At 39.9% G+C, this 16341-nt stretch overlaps 1 protein-coding gene across 1 annotated transcript in view; it reads right to left on the minus strand.

The window, feature by feature from the left end:
• LOC102145519 (putative tetratricopeptide repeat protein 41) overlaps positions 1 to 6168 on the minus strand; it is a 72523-nt gene extending 66355 nt beyond the window's left edge. The window contains exons 1-2 of the mRNA XM_045365811.3: positions 5209 to 6168; positions 1422 to 1602 (exon numbers count right to left, since the gene is read on the minus strand). Of these exons, the coding sequence (XP_045221746.2) occupies positions 1422 to 1602; positions 5209 to 6028 (1001 nt within the window). The 5' untranslated portion in view covers positions 6029 to 6168. The remainder of the gene's footprint in view (positions 1 to 1421; positions 1603 to 5208) is intronic.
• Between the last annotated feature and the right edge of the window lie 10173 nt (positions 6169 to 16341).

Here is a 16341-nt window from a genome sequence, read left to right on the forward strand (position 1 = left end):
TGTGGTCTGAAAATACTGACCGAGCACCATGTTGTATCAACTGAATAAATTGTCTTCCGCTTGGCATGGGTTCCCAGAACCACAAAAGTGTTGGTAGCCCTGTCCCTGAGTGAACTAAACCAGTAGGTTCTGAACCTGGGGCAGCAACGGTGAAGAATAGCCCTTGGCCATCCCAGCACTGCAGTTTTATTTCAAAGCACAAATCTCTCACAGGACACACAAGATGCAAGGTGAGAGCTGGAAAATGAGAATGTAAGAAATAAAGCTATTCTAAGAACCTACCCACTTCCAAGGATGAGACTGGGAGGGATACCACAGATAACCCCAGCTCTCTCACTGCTGGCCTCAGCTTCCTAATGCCTGTGGATGGTGAACACGGTATTTCACTACCCAAGGTGAGAAAGATATGGAGGTTTTATTGTAGAAGATACTGGATAAAACAATGAAGGAGTGTGTATGTTGAGTAAGATAACCTGTTTTTCTGTTTAGAGATGGAGTCCCATTATGTTACCCAGGCTGGGCTCAAACTCCTGGGCTCAAGGGATCCTTCCGCCTCAGCCTCCTGATTAGCTGGGATTACAGGCATACACCACCATGCCCAGCTCAAGATAACCTGATTCTTTACACACAAACACAAACAATAATATGGTTCATATCATTTTCATAAGTGCTAGCTGAATATCTGAATGTAATAATGAGCTGATGACATATATGGAAGCTCTTTATAAATTACACAATACTATGCAGATGCATTATTCATATTTCCTCATTTCTTCTCTCTCTTTTTTTTTTTTTTTTTTGAGATAGAGTCTCGCTCTGTTGCCCAGGCTGGAGTGCAGTGGTGCAATCTCGGCTCACTGCAAGCTCCGCCTCCCAGGTTCACACCATTCTCCCACCTCAGCCTCCTGAGTAGCTGGGACTACAGGTGCCCGCCACCACGCCCGGCTAATTTTTTGTGTGTATTTTTAGTAGAGACGGGGTTTCATCGTATTAACCAGGATGGTCTCAATCTCCTGACTTCATGATCTGCCTGCCTCGTCCTCCCAAAGTGCTGGGATTACAGGCATGAGCCACCGCGCCTGGCCTAATTTCTTCTCTTTAAAGTCACTGCACCATTCTCAAAAATTACTTAGACCACCTTTGTTGTATGGGAGAAAAAAGAAGGTGGTTCCTACACTCTGGAAGTGTCTAATCTTCTTGAGGACACTGAAGGAAACTGTGAAATACCAGAAAAGCTTTGCAAGTGCAGAGTGATATCTGATAAGAAAATTCTAACCCTGGGGTGGCTTTCAGGGGGTCTCTCTTGCTCGAAGGGATGAGCATAGAATGGGGAAAGTTAGAAAAGGCATTCCAAGTTTGGGGGATTGCGTTTACCAGAGTCAGGCTGTTCTGCCTGAGCTTGGGATCTCTTAACATCTTACCTAGGGACAGAATCTAAACTGGAACCTGCTGCCACATTGTTAAAATCAAGTTCCACATCCTTTAAGGCAAATTTTTCCAGGATTTCAAAGGTCCTGTCTGACTCCTTGGAAATAACAAACATCTGCTTGCACTTCTCAGTAAACTCTTCGTGATAGAAACGTTCAAAGCTGTGCTTGTAGTCTTGATAGTAAAAAAGGTAAGTTTTAATAACTTGGATTTGTAGTTTAACATTTTCGATTCCACGTGTTATTACAAATGCCCAGGAAGGCATCTTTCTGTATCTATATCACCTTCTTTCTATTTGTGAAATATTCCATATTTCACAGCCCATTCAATACACTAATGAAAGAAAACTACAGGAAAATAATTGAACCTTTCTTCTGCTATTTGTACACAGAATCCTACTTAGGATTCCAAGTTATTTCATGACCTCAGAATGACAAGGGCAAAAAAATTAGGCTTGCTATATAATGCAGGTCATTTTTTCAAACTGTTAGCTAAGTAGGAAGTTATCTAATTCAGTCTTGTGAGGTATGTATGTGTGTCTATCTATGACAGAGGTTGAGGGAGTAGGGTATATTTTTAGGACAAATGCCCTAACAAGGATAACAACCATGGGTACAGCTGCAGCTCTGCCATTGGGCAAGTTTTTTAAACTCTCTGGTAAAATAAGGGGGAGGGGCCAGACAATGGACAATTTCTGAAGTTTCTTCCAGTTTTAATTTACTGCAATTCTAAATTCATTGCCTAATAAAAGTCAGGGTGTTCTGGGCTCCCAAAATGCCCTCCTGTCTCTGGAGACACCAATATTCCCTATGTTTGTTTGTTTGTTTGTTTGTTTGTTTGTTTGTTTTAGGAGTAAAGGCTGTTATCAACACATGCAGGAAAAGGAACACCAAATAGTTTAGTCTGATAAGTTCCCAAAACACTCACATTGTACCTTCATAGTTAACAGGGCTGCCCCACGGCTCAGACAGGACCAGAATAGACCGAGAGGATCCACAGGCTGTCCAAGGTTAGCTTCAAGTTTCAAGATCTTAGACAGAATTTGGATGACCTCACAGTCTAACAGTCCTCTTGCACTAACCCTGAGCCTCATCCAATAGTCTCAGGGATCTTCAGGGTCAAGAGTGTAAACTAATAGTTCTACATTGTCTTACAATAACTACCAGCTGCCCAAATGGCCTATCACTACCCTAACTGTGGACTATGAGATTTTGGAGCTACCTAGGTGATTAAAGAGCACTGAAGATCCAAAAGATAAAGAATTCAAGACTTCCTTCTAAAGGAAGGAAGGATTATTTTTAAAATAATCCATCCATTCCATGCCTTCTAATTCAGACATTTAGACCACATATATACATTCAAGAATACGTCTAAAACAAGCTAACCTTTTAGTAATATCCAAAATCAAAGACTAAGGAGAATACTATGGAGAAATAATATGACCTTAACTCCAAAACACAGAAAGGCTATATTCTTAAACACATTAGTGAATATTAATCAATAGATGCAGTTTAGGTTGAGATTAGTAAAAGAATATTAATATTAACCACATTTCTGACTTTAACCAAATGTATATATTCTTATTTAACCCATTTGTTGTTATTCATTCTCACTAGTTATTAACTCTGTGCCTGATATGTGTCCGGTGCTGTTTTTACCGGTTTACATAATTACTCTCAAAGTGGTTAATGTTAACCATTTTACAGAAGAAAAAACTATGGTTTACCAATACTACGTAATGCACTCAAGGTCACATAGCTAGGAGCGGAAAAATACAAGATCCAATGACCTGTCTGTCAGATTCTAAAACCCCAAGCCTGTCATAAATATGTGGGTTCTTTTTAGCTGCTCAACATCCAACCACCCTACCCTAGTTTCAGTAACAGCCCTAGATTATCATAGGGGATCCACCCATCCCAACTCCCAGTTCACATTAGTCCAAGGAAGCTAACTCCACTTCCAGCTCCAGAGGTGGCTTGTGACCCAGGATTAGCCAATCAGAGCATCACATTCCCTTGGTACCCAGTGACTGAATCAAATGCAAGTATATGGCCCAAGTCGGGCTAACCAGGGCCAGAAAGACTCAATGTTAGGAATGCTAGGACTTTGAGCCATTTCTGCTGGACTTGAACCTGGAGCTGCTATGGCCCATCTTCCTCTTCCTTCATGATAGAGAAGCCAAGGAGCTGAGCTAACATCAGGACAGCAGGGCCAGGTTGAGAAGCAGTCAGAGACGAGGGTCTGGTACCATCATTTGAGCAACTGAATGAAGCCTGAGCTGAATCAGACTTAATCCTGGGCTTTTTAGTTATATAAGCTAATAAATTCCCTCTTTGTTAAAATCAGTTTGAGTCACTTGCAACCAAAAGAGTTGGGACTGATACAATGTTCTTTTTCCAGGGTCCAGGTGATTTGGCTTCCAGGCAGTTTTGTGTAGCCTGCAGAGGTTTGTCTTCACCACCACCGCCCACACTGAATTCAAATGACTCGCCTGTTCAGTACAGATCCATCTGCTCCCTATCACATTACAAGGACTATTGTGCGCCTGGTCCCTGAAAGCATTTGAGAATGTACCATCTGCCACCATTTTCCATCCCCATGTTAATTGGGCCCTTTCATCAGTAAATCATAATCTTTTGGGGTCATTAAAGCCTTTTGAGAATCTAATCAAAGATACAGGCCATCTGCCTACCCCCAGGACACACATAGGCATATAAACATTCTATTTTTCATTCAATTTCACATAATTTTCATATAGCCTATTTTTCATATAATCATCACAGATCCCTCCTGAAGTGTGTCTAGGTGACAGACTTTTCCCTTTTTAATCTGGTGCATGTCCACAGGACACTATTTCCAAAAATAATGGTAATCATTTCATTCAGAGGCAATATAATGTCAGGCAATGCTTCTCAAACTTTAATGTACACGTGAAGCTCCTAGTCATCTTGTTAAACTGCAAATTTTAATTGAGTTGACCTGGAATGGAGCTCAAGATTCTACCTTTCTAACAAGCTATTAGGTGATGCTGAGGCTGCCAATCCATGAGTCACGTTCTAATAAAAGAGGTGAAAAAGAGCAAGCATAGATTTTAGAGTCAGAGGGACATGAGTTCAAATCTTGGATTGGTCCCTCACTAGTTATGTGACATTGGTAAGTCATTTCACTGCTACACAGCAGCTTTCATTTGCTCATCAGTAGAATCAGAATTATAATATAACACCTACCTTGCAGGGTTAAACCTTGAAGATTAAATGTAATAACATAACCAAAGCACCAGAAAATTAATAAAAGTTGATTCTCTTCCTCTTAGCTCAGTATTTCTGAATTTTGGGTAATTCTTTGTTATGGGGGCCGTCCTGTGCACTATAGGATGCTTGTCAGTATCGCTGGCCTGTCCCCATTAGATGCTAGTACCTCTCCCCCAATTGTGACAACCAAAAGTGTTTTCAGACATGGCCAAGTGTCCCTTGAGGGAGCAAAATCGGCCCTGGTTGAGAACCACTGCTCTAGAGTCACTTGTTAAATGCCAGATACTTTGGGTATTCTCTGAGCTCCTTGACCCCCTAAACAATCTTCCATGACTGACTCATTACTTGCTCTTATTTTCAGCTGCAAAAATCTTCAAAGTGGAGAAATATACGTCACAAGAACACAATAATAATTTTTAAATGCTTAAGAAATATTTGCAATCATTTAAAAATTCCTTTCACAAGGAAGACCTATAAAAACATTACCTTGATGTTGATAATGGACTTAGTTATCTCTATATTTACTGACCTATATTTTCAATCATTAAAGTGGCTGGATGAAGTTTTTCTATCACAACTGACCAGTCCTTGAAAACCAGCTCACCCAACTCGTGGAGATCACTATAAAATCTCACAGGGAGCCCTTTACTAATAATCTTGGCCTTAAGCTTTCCAATCCTCAATTTTTCCTCTTCGTTCGTTGAAGAACTCGAGGGCAGCCTCTCTCCCTTTTCCTCATCATCTGAAGCCTTCAGCAGTGTGGTTCCAGTCCTAAAGTAAAAATACTGAAATTGAGATTCATTCAGAAATGCTGCTTGGATTATCTCAAACTCCGTCAGACTGCAGTTGGGGTTCTCCAGAACCCAAGGATAACCGTTTTTTGCAGCAACATAGAGATTCTGTTCTACTTTGGATAAGCTTGACAAGCGAGTCACTTTGGAGGTCATGAAATGTGAGTAGTCAGGGAGGAAGTCTCCATACGTCTGACCCAGCATGCAGATGAAAAAGGGAAAGCAGCTGTTCACATGGTCAAGGCAGAGCTTCAGATGTTGGGACCGAAGACAAGAATACTGTCTAAACAGGTGGGTGGGTAAGGATTCTGGGGCCCTTAATTCTGACCAACTCAGGTCCACGGCTTTGAAATATGTGCCCCGGGAATTGCAGAGTTCATTAAGCTGAGGGAAGATGTTGTTTGCCAAAAAGTCTCTCTCTTCTTGAAAATCATTCAGAGTCGAGCAGATGTAAGGCTGAATGGGTTTCTGGGGCTTTTGAAGGAATTGGGTATACCTTTGTACATTCTCGTTTGTCTTCTGGCTCATTTCTCTTTGCTTGGGGACAACACTATGCATAAAATATCACAATTTTCATCCTAGCACAGCCACCAACCCCCACTGCTTCTAATCTTCCTCCCAATTATGTTTGCTATGAACAGGTGGAAATCTTTCTTGAAAATTGTTTCTTATCAGTATTGGAAGGTGAGAGATGCCAACCAAGGGACAGATCAGAGTTGAAAAACAATCCAGTTTAAGTTAGGACTGAAAAAGAAAAAAAAATTCATTTTAGGATTACAGGCAGTGCATGTCTCCCCTGTACTTCCAAAGCTTTTGCTGAACCAGAAGGCAAGTGGGCACAGGCCAGAGGCCTCCCCCTCTTTCCCCCAGCCTCCCAGTCTACCTTCTCAGTGTCCCTGCGGCCAGCTGCTACTTCGGTCCCCTATGAATTTGGAAGTTATACAAGGGCACTTGCTGATAGTGTGAAAAGGAAAACAAACCCAGAAAAGGAGCTCAATGTCTTTAAGAGCAGAACAAGCCAAGGAAGACCTATGACTGTGACCAGAAGCAAGAATGAAAGCAGGTCTGAAGATGAAGTTAGGACAGGAGGAACAAAGACCCTGGACTGAAAGCAGCTGGCAGCTAAGAGGCAAGCAAGTCTGGATCTAAGAACCTGGGAAAGTTCAGGGAATTTTCTTAGTCTTATATTGTGCAGGCTCATACAACATTCCACTCATCTCCATGAATTAAATTCCACTGAGCTAATGGAAAAACATACACCCTCCAACAATGTCATAGCTATGCTTGCAAGAGCTCAGAAAAAAAAAAAAAATGGTAACAACCTAGTTGTGTGAGGTTTTTCTTGATACAACTCTTTTCCATGCCAAATATTGCTCTTCTTTGGTTATGTTTATTGCTTTCAGTTGTGGAAAAACATATCGCATTATAGAGCAATTTTTCATCAGGATCACCTGACAACAATATAACACTGCAGTACCTTTTTAAAAAGTGTTAACCCTTTGCATGGTATTGTTCTGACAATCTATGATAGCCAGGATTACCACTCTACTTTATGAATGAAGAAACACAAGTGCAGACAGGATAAACAGGACATCCAAAGTCAGTTAGCTAGGAAGTGGAGAGCCAGGATCTAAACGTGGGTCAGTCTTACTCCAGAACACATACAGTATGATGCCACCATAGTATAAAGATAAGACCCTAGGTCATGCAGACACTATAAAATTGGTGGGTGGGAAACACCTACGCAATAAGCAATACTGTAATAAATAGGTGGCGATTTAGAAAAGAGTAATTTAAACCACAATCTCACACTATTTTACAAAAAAAAAAAAATTCTGAAAGATGGCAGAATAGACACTAGGGGAGTTTTGTTAATAGATGCCTCACCAGCCATGTAGAAGGCTCAAGACAGATTACTGGCCCTTGCAGATTCTACCTTCTCCTATTCCCCTGTGACAAAGGTCATTCCTATTTTACTCACTACCAATCCTTTATCAATAGATATATAAACAGAACCACACTCAGAGATGAGTCAAATAATGGAAACTTCAGATAAATTTTAAATAGCTATGAATAATAGGTTAAAAAAAGGTAGTGGAGGGCCGGGCGTGGTGGCTCACACCTATAATCCCAGGAGTTTGAGACCAGCCTGGCCAACATGGTGAAACCTGTCTCTACTAAAAATACAAAATTAGCTGGGTGAGGTAGCACATGCCTGTAATCCCAGCTACTAGGGAGGTTGAGGCAGGAGAATTGCATGAACCCAGGAGGTGGAAGCTGCAGTGAGCCAAGATCGCACCATTGCACTCCAGCCTGGGCAATAAGAGCAAAACTCCATTAAAAAAAAAAAAAAAAAAAAGCTAGTGGAAAATATGTAAAACATGTGTAAATAGATGTAAAGTTTCAGCAAAGAGATGAAAACTATGAGAAAGACTCAAATGAAAACATTAGAAAGAAAAAACATGGTATCAGAGATGAATTCCTTCATCAGGCTTTCCAGAAAACTTAACACAGCAGAAGAAAGAATCAGAAAACGTGAAGATGGGACAACAGAAATCCAAACTAAAACGCAAAGAGGAAAACAAGGAGAGAAGGAAAGAAACACCAAACACCCAAGAACTATGGGAACAACTTCATCTACTCCAAATAGATATAACTGAAGTACTGGAAGGAGAAAAGAGGTAATGAGGCAGAAGATATAGTTAGGCGGGGAAGGGAAAGGCTTGAATGTTCAAAAATAATGAAAGACATAAAACCACAAATCCAAGAAAGTCAGATAAACCCAAGCAGTATAAATACAAAAAAAAAGATAAAAAGAAAAAAATAATAAAACACCTAGACACATCACACAGATAAACAAAGATAATTGAGTGAATTCTTTGTTTTGTAATTTTTTTTTTTTTTTTTGTAGCGACAGGGTCTCACTTTGTTGCCCAGGCTAGTCTCAAACTCTTGGCTTCAAGCAATCCTCCCACCTCAGTCTCCAAAGTGTTGAGATTACAGGTGTGAGCCACTGCACCTAGCCAAGTGAATTCTTTAAAGTACCAACTGGGATAAAAAAAATAGTCAACCCAGAATTATGTATCAGGTGAAATGTCTATAAAAATGAAGGAAAACTGAAGACTTTTTCAGACAAACAAAACTGAGTAAATTGACTTCCAGAAGGCCTGTGCAATAAGAAATGTTAAAAGAAGTTCTTCAGAAGCTAGGTGCAGTAGCTCACGCCTGTAATCCCAGCAATTTGGGAGGTCGAGGTGCGTAGATCACAAGGTCAGAAGTTCGAGACAAGCCTGGCCAACATGGTGAAACCCCGTCTCTACTAAAAATACAAAAATTACCTGCGTGTGGTGGTGCACACCTGTAATCCCAGCTACTCGGGAGGCTGAGGCAGGAGAATTGCTTGAACCCAGGAGGCAGAGTTTTCAGTGACCCATGATGGCACCACTGCACTCCAGCCTGGGTGGCAGACCAAGACTCCATCTCAGGGGAAAAAAAGGGGGGTACACACTGTAAACCCTAGAGCAACTAATACAAATTTTAAGAAGAAACATAACTAATAAGCCAATAGGAGAGCTCAATTGGAATTAGTGTAAAAGAATGCCAAGAAAGAGAAAAATAACCAGATGGAACAAATAGAAAACAAATAGCAAGATGGCAGATTGAAATCCCATAACATCAATAATTAAACTAGATGTAAATCCCTCCCTTAAAGGGAGAGATTAGGAGATAAGATTTAAAAAGCAACACCCCACTACATGCTGCCTAGAATAAATCTACTCTAAACATAAAGAGATAGACAAAATAAAAGTAAAAGGTTGGAAAAAGATATACCATGCAAACACTATTTAAAAGTAAACTAGAGGGCCTATATTATTATTCAGAAAAAAAGCAGACTGCAGAATAAGGACTACTACTAGGAATAGAGAGTGACATTACATTACATAATAATGAATATAAAAATAACTCATAGGTCAAAGAGAAAGCAAAAAAAATTAGAATGACAGAAGGCAGCTCATTTGTTAGCTGGAGAAGGTTTGGGGAGGAAATCCTACAAATGGAAAGGAGCACAAGGAAACTCTGTGGAATGATGGAAATGTTCTATATCCTAATTATAGTGGTGGTTACACAGGTGTAGACATTCATCAAAGTTTATCAGTTGAACACTTTAAATGGGTGTATTTTATGTAATGTAAATTACATCAAAATAAAGTTGATTACTTTTAAAAATCCAGGAACTACATAGCAAGAGGAAAATGTTAAAGTGAAAAAAGAAAAAAAGTAGTTATAGACCATAATAATAGCAATGTGAATAAAACACTGCTAAATATGGGAGACAGCATAGTATAGAGATTGAACGTCCAAGCTCAGACCAATTCCCTGGATTAAAGTCCTTACAGTCAGTTTCTTAAATCCACTGTGCTTCAGTTTCCTCATCTGTAAAATAGGGAAAACATTATCTATATCGCAGAGTGGTTGAGAAGATTAAAGAAGTTATTAGATGCAAAATGCTTAGAACAGTGCTTAGAAACAAATGCTCAATAAACGTTAATAATTATTATTAAAAATGAATGCACACAACGAACAAAAGGAAAGAAAAACAACATGGCAGCTGTCTTAGAATACTCATATTATGGCAAAACTGCTTCTCTAATCAAAATTGCTATAAATTACAGTTATTTTATAATAAAAACAAATTAAAAAATAGTCATCTCCATACTCTGCTTCACAATTGCTGATTAAAAAAAAAAAATTCCCAGTTTTTGCAAGAATAAATTAAAAACAGAAAACAGAAACCTAAATGAAAAAAGGAGTTATTTTTGAGTGGACAGAAAACACAGAAAAATAGGGCGTGCGTTTTTATTTTTCTGTTTTTTGAGACGGAGTCTCGCTCTGTCACTCAGGCTGGAGTGCAGTGGCGTTATCATTGCTCAGTGAACCTCAAACTCTTGGACTCATGCAATCCTCCTGCCTCTGTCTCTCAAATAGCTGACACTACAGGTACCTGCCACTGTGACTGGCTAAGTTTTTTTAAAGACAAGATCTCACTAAGTTTCTCAGGCTGGTCTTGAACTCCTAGCCTCAAGAGATCCTCCTGCTTCAACCTCCCAAAGTGGTATCCACCATGCCTGGTGTATTTTGCTTTAAAACAATTCAAATAAAAAAAAAATTTATGCCAACCGGGCGTGATGGCTCACGTCTATAATCTCAGCACTTTGGGAGGCCGAGGCAGGTGCATCACGAGGTCAGGAGTTCAAGAGCAGCCAGGCCAATATGGTGAAACCCCATCTCTACTAAAAATACAAAAAAAAATTAGCCTGGCGTGGTGGCACACACCTGTAGTCCCAGCTACTCAGGAGGCTGAGACAGGAGAATTGCTTGAACCCAGGAGGCAGGAGTGAGCTGAGATCGCGCCACTGCACTCCAGCCTGGGCAACAGAGCGAGACTCCATTTCAAAAAAAAAAAATTATAAATTTTAAAATTATAAAATTATAAATTTATAAAATTATAAAAATTATAAAATTATAAAATTAAAAATTATAAAATTAAATTAAATTTTAATATAAAATAAAATTAAAATTATAAAATTATAAAATTATAAAAATTATAAAATTATAAATATTTCATTATTACTGTAAGTGGAGGAAAAAACATATATGGCACAAATAGACAGTAGCTGTAAAAATAAATGCATTAAGGCCAGAAGTCATGGCTCACTCCTGTAATCCCCACAGTTTGGAAGGCCAAAGAGGGCGGACTGCTTGAGCCCAGGGGTGTCCAGGCTGCTGTAAAGTATGATGGAACCACTGGGCTCCAGCCTGGGTGGCACAGCGAGGCCCTGTCTCTAAATAAATAAATATAAATGCATTAAAAAGAAAACAATGTAATTAAATTCTAGTTAGATACAGTTCTTTTTATCAGAAAGGGAGAGATGAACGTGTTCTTAGACGGACATGTACCAAACTGACTTTCTCTTCCCATAATCAGTAAGACTGAAACAGAATTGAAAGGGTTCAACTTTTGCACGAGGAAGTCAATGTTATTTAATATTTTGCCGCTGGCCCACCTGATAGCAGTAACTGGCATCAGAGTGGCACCTCCTACTTTGTTGGGTACACTCCCAGAGGTTGAGCATGGACTTCAGAGTCATATAAATCTTGCCTCAGGGTCTGACTCTGACACAGTTTCTGCAGCTGTAAATCTGGAATACTGACCTTACCCCTAAGATGGGAATATATGAGGCCTTGTATAATAAGCACCTCATAAGCCTTTGTCTTTTAAAATTTTTTCTTTTAACACTGTGAAGGTAGACTTCTCATTAAGAAATATCCTTCCCAACAGATTTCTCAATCAAGCTATCACTCTTTAATATACATTTTATTTTATTTTTTATTTTTTGAGACAGAGTCTCACTCTGTCACCCAGGCTGGAGTGCAGTGACGTGATCTTGGCTTACTGCAACCTCTGCCTCCTGGATTCAAGTAATTCTCCTGCTCGGCCTCCTGAGTAGCTGGGATTACAGGCGCGTGCCACCACACCTGGCACACCTGGCTAATTTTTGTATTTTTAGTAGAGATGGGGTTTCACCATGTTGGTCAGGCTGCTTTTGAACTCCTGACCTCATGATCCACCCTCCTCGGCCTCCCAAAGTGCTGAGATTACAGGCATGAGCCACTGCGCCAGGCCTAATATACATTTTAGAATCTGCAAGGTCTACACAAAGTCCTCAATAAAAGTTTGCTATTTCTATTTTTGCTGTTAATATTATTTCTAGTGCAAATGTCTGAATTCATATTTAGTGATGAAGCAGCCTCAGTAATATCACTGTATTTATTGTAGCTCTTTATAACAAAAAGTTATAAGAAAAATCTATTAACTGGTCAAAAATGCCTCTGACCTTTTTCAGGAATTTCTTGCAACATTTTAAGGCTTAGAAATTTCTATACTCAAATCCCACCTCACCTCCACCCCACAATCCTTTTAGTATCATTTTAGTAATTTTATCCCTGACAGCCCCAAGTTGTATCTTTTCTTTTTTCAAAAGCTTCTTATAGCCTGGCTAACATGGCAAAACCCCGTGTCTACCAAAGAATACAAAAATTAGCCAGGCATGGTGGTGCATGCCTGTAGTGCCAGCTACTCAAGAGGCTGAGATGGAAAAACTGCTTGAACCCAGGAGGCGGAGGCTGCATCGAGCCAAGATTATGCCACTGCACTCCAGCCCGGGCAACAGAGTGAGACCCTGCCTCAAAAAAAAAAAAAAAAAAAAAAAAAAAAAAAATTCTTACGCTTAAAATGTAAATTGATGAGAATGTAAGTTTGTGCAACTTTCCTAGGAGCAAACTGTCAGTGTATAGCCAAAGCCTTGTAAAACAAATCATATATTTTTACCAAGCATTCCAATTTTAGAAAGCTATTCTATTTGTCTATAAGGATTTACCTCTAAGGGTTTTCACTGCAGTGATATTTACAATGGTTTTAAAACTGCTAACAAACTAAAGGTCTAACAATAACAAATTGGATATCTTGTGGAAAATGTTTATCATATATTGGTAAGTGAAAAAGATAGTTATAAAACTGTATTATTGTGTGATCCCATTTTTAACTTAAAATGTGTTAAATATTAATAAAGACATCAAGATGCTAATAGTGATATACCTGATTACAGCATATGGGTTATTTTAATTTTTTTCCTTGACTTTTTTTTTTTTTTTTGAGAGGGAGTCTCACTCTGTCGCCCAGGCTGGAGTACAGTGGCATGATCTCAGCTAACTGTTCAAGGGATTCTCCTGCTTCAGTCTCCCAAGCAGCTGGGATTACAGGCGTCTGCCACTATGCCCAGCTAATTTTTGTATTTTAGTAGAGATAGGGTTTCACCATGTTGGCCAGACTGGTCTCGAACTCCTGACCCCAAGTGATCCATCCGCCTTGGCCTCCCAAAGTGATCCACTTGCCTCGGCCTCCCAAAGTGCTGGAATTACAGGTGTGAGCCACCATGCCTGACTGGTTGCATTGATCTGTTTGTATATTCAAATATGTAGAGGACACATCATTCTTTTTCACTGTGCAGCATCTGAATCCCATTCTTATATGAGGGAAACCCCCACCTTATGATTCTGAGCCTCCCATGAGAGAAGCTGAAAATGCCATGTAAAACCTTTCCCAGCTTCCCTTGCAATTAAGGTATAATAAGTAGCCTTCAAACGGGCCCCAGTGCTCTCTGGCTGCTGGTATTTACAGCCTCGTGTAATCTCATTGGGTAGGGTTGTTTCCGAAATGATGGTGTGTGATTTCTGAGGTTGGTTATGAGTCATTGTGCTTCCTGCTTTGTTCTCTGTCTTGGATCACTCACTCCAGGGGAGGCCAGCTGCCATGCTGTGAGCACACTTAAGCAGCCGTATGGAGAGGTCCATGTGATGATGAACCGAGGCCCCAGCCAACAGCCATGTGAAGGAGCCATCGTGGAAGCAGATCTTCCAGCTCCTCTTGAGCCTCCAGATGATTTCAGCTTCAGCCAATGTCTTGACTGCAAGTTCATGAGAGACCCGAGCCAGAACTACCCAGTTAGGTGCTTCTAGATTCCTGACCTACAGATATTGTGTAAGAGAATAAATGTTTACTGTTTTAAGCTGCTAAATTTAGGGGTAGTTTGTTATACAACAATAGATAATACAAGGGTTACAGAACCTGACCCAAGTTCTTCATTTGTTTTATATTCCTCAGTATTTTATAGTTTTCTTCATGTTGGAACTATGTCTTTCTTAAGTTTATTTCTAAGCATTTTATGGGTTTTGTCTCTAATATGAATGAAACTTTTTAAAATTTTCACTTCTATGTGTTTTTTGAAAGATTAGAGCAAAACTAGTGATTTTTATATATTTATCTTATAGCCAATAATTTACCAGATTCTCGTATTATTCTATACTTTTTTTTAAGGGGTTGGGCAGTGGCTCAACTCAAGGCGGATCACCCACCCACTTCCAAGATCCAGCTATAAGCTTTTTAACTGCAGCAACTTAAGTATATGCTATTAGAGCTGGAATTAATCATTCTATACTTAAAACAAAAAACCCTAGGGTCTCCTGGATTTCTGGAACATGCAATTGTCATCAGTAAGAAGGAATTTCAAAATAAAGGACTCTAGCTTTTCTAAAATTTATGCCAATTACTTGGTTTCCTTGTCTTGTTGTTAAATCCTCCTAAACTGTGTGGGACATTACTGACAATAGCAAGCATCTGTATCTGGTTCCTGATTTTTTTTTTTAGTGAAATGGCTTTTAGTGTTTTGTTGTTTAGAATGATAGTTGCTGTTAGTTTTCTTTAATTGAGGTATACATAACAAAATTCAACCTTTTAAAGTGTGCAGTTTGATGAGTTTTAACAACTACTGATATCAAGATCAAGAGCATTTCTGTCACCCCAAAAAATTCCCTGGTACTCCTTTGCAGACATTCTTTTATATCTTTACTTCAGTTTAAATAAGATACTTACACTTACAATGTAAATCCATTGTTAATATTTGCACAAGGCTGGGCACAGGGGCTCACGTCTGTAATCCAGCACTTTGGGAGGCTGAGGCAGGATTGAGCCCAGGAGTTCGAGACCAGCCTGGGCAACATAGGGAGATCCCCATCTTTACAAAAGAAAAAAACCTCAACATTGCTCACAATGAGCTCAAAGTATTTTTTTTTTTTTTTTTTTTTTTCCTGAGACAGAGTCTCGCTGTCACCCAGGTTGGAGTTACAGTGGTATGATCTCGGCTCACTGCAACTTCCACCTCCAGAGTTCACGCAATTTTCCTGCCTCAGCCTCCTGTGTAGCTGGGATTACGGGTGCTTAGCACCACAACTTGCTAACTTTTGTATTTTTTTAGAGACAGTGTTTCACCATGTTGGCCAAGCTGGTCTCGAACTCCTGACCTCAAGTGATCAGCCCACCTCGGCCTCCCAAAGTGCTGGGATTACAGGCATGAGGCACCATGCCGGGCCTACAAAAAAAAAAAAAATTTAAGTTAGCCAGATGGTGGTGCGTGCCTGCAGCCTCAGCTACTCAAGAGGCTGAGATGGGAGGACTGCTTGAGCCCAGAAGGTTGGGCCCACAGTAAGCCATGATCCTGCCACTGCATTCCAACCTGGGTAATAGAGCAAGACCGTGGTTCAAAAAAATATATTTTTAAAATTTAAATTTAAAAATTTTAAAAAACACATGTTTACACAAGTTCTGTATGAACAGAAACCATATCTATATTACTCACCCCTGTATTTCTAGCACCTAGCATAATTCCTGGCACACACCAGGCCCTCAACATTTGCTGAAATAATGAGTTAATGAATGAATAAACCAATCAACCAACCAACCAATTGACCTTGGATCTTGGCTCTATTCCTTAATGTTCCCTGATGCCAACTGCTTTCTTGCCTTGGTCTCCCCAGTCTGCCTTCCCCCTGACTCCCCACTGCTGGACTACACCTGCCTACTAGGAGAGCTATCCACTGGCCTTAACTGCATTCTTTACCTATTGGTTTTTTCTTCCAAGTTTAACTACAAAGTGGGGTGCTATCTCGTGGGGTTAGCTTTGCTCAAGGAGAAGCTTAACAACAACAAGAACAGTAGCTGTTTCCAGCAATACATAGAGAAAAGCTAAAATTAGGAAGCAAGGGAATCCAATACAAGGGCAAGAAACTTAATAACCATCCGGAGTGTTAGTTCTGGAGGAGCTAGGCCAAGATGGGCACTAGGGATCAGTAATGGGTCAAAAGTCAGAAGAGGTGAAGAGACCACAGCCAGAAACAACAAAGCTGGTAAGCAGCATATTCTCTTTACAAGGTACTCAGCCGGACAGCCAATCTTTTTTTTTGAGACGGAGTTTTTG

Source organism: Macaca fascicularis, chromosome 11 (assembly GCF_037993035.2).
Source record: "Macaca fascicularis isolate 582-1 chromosome 11, T2T-MFA8v1.1".
In the NCBI taxonomy this organism is placed as follows: Eukaryota; Metazoa; Chordata; class Mammalia; order Primates; family Cercopithecidae; genus Macaca; species Macaca fascicularis.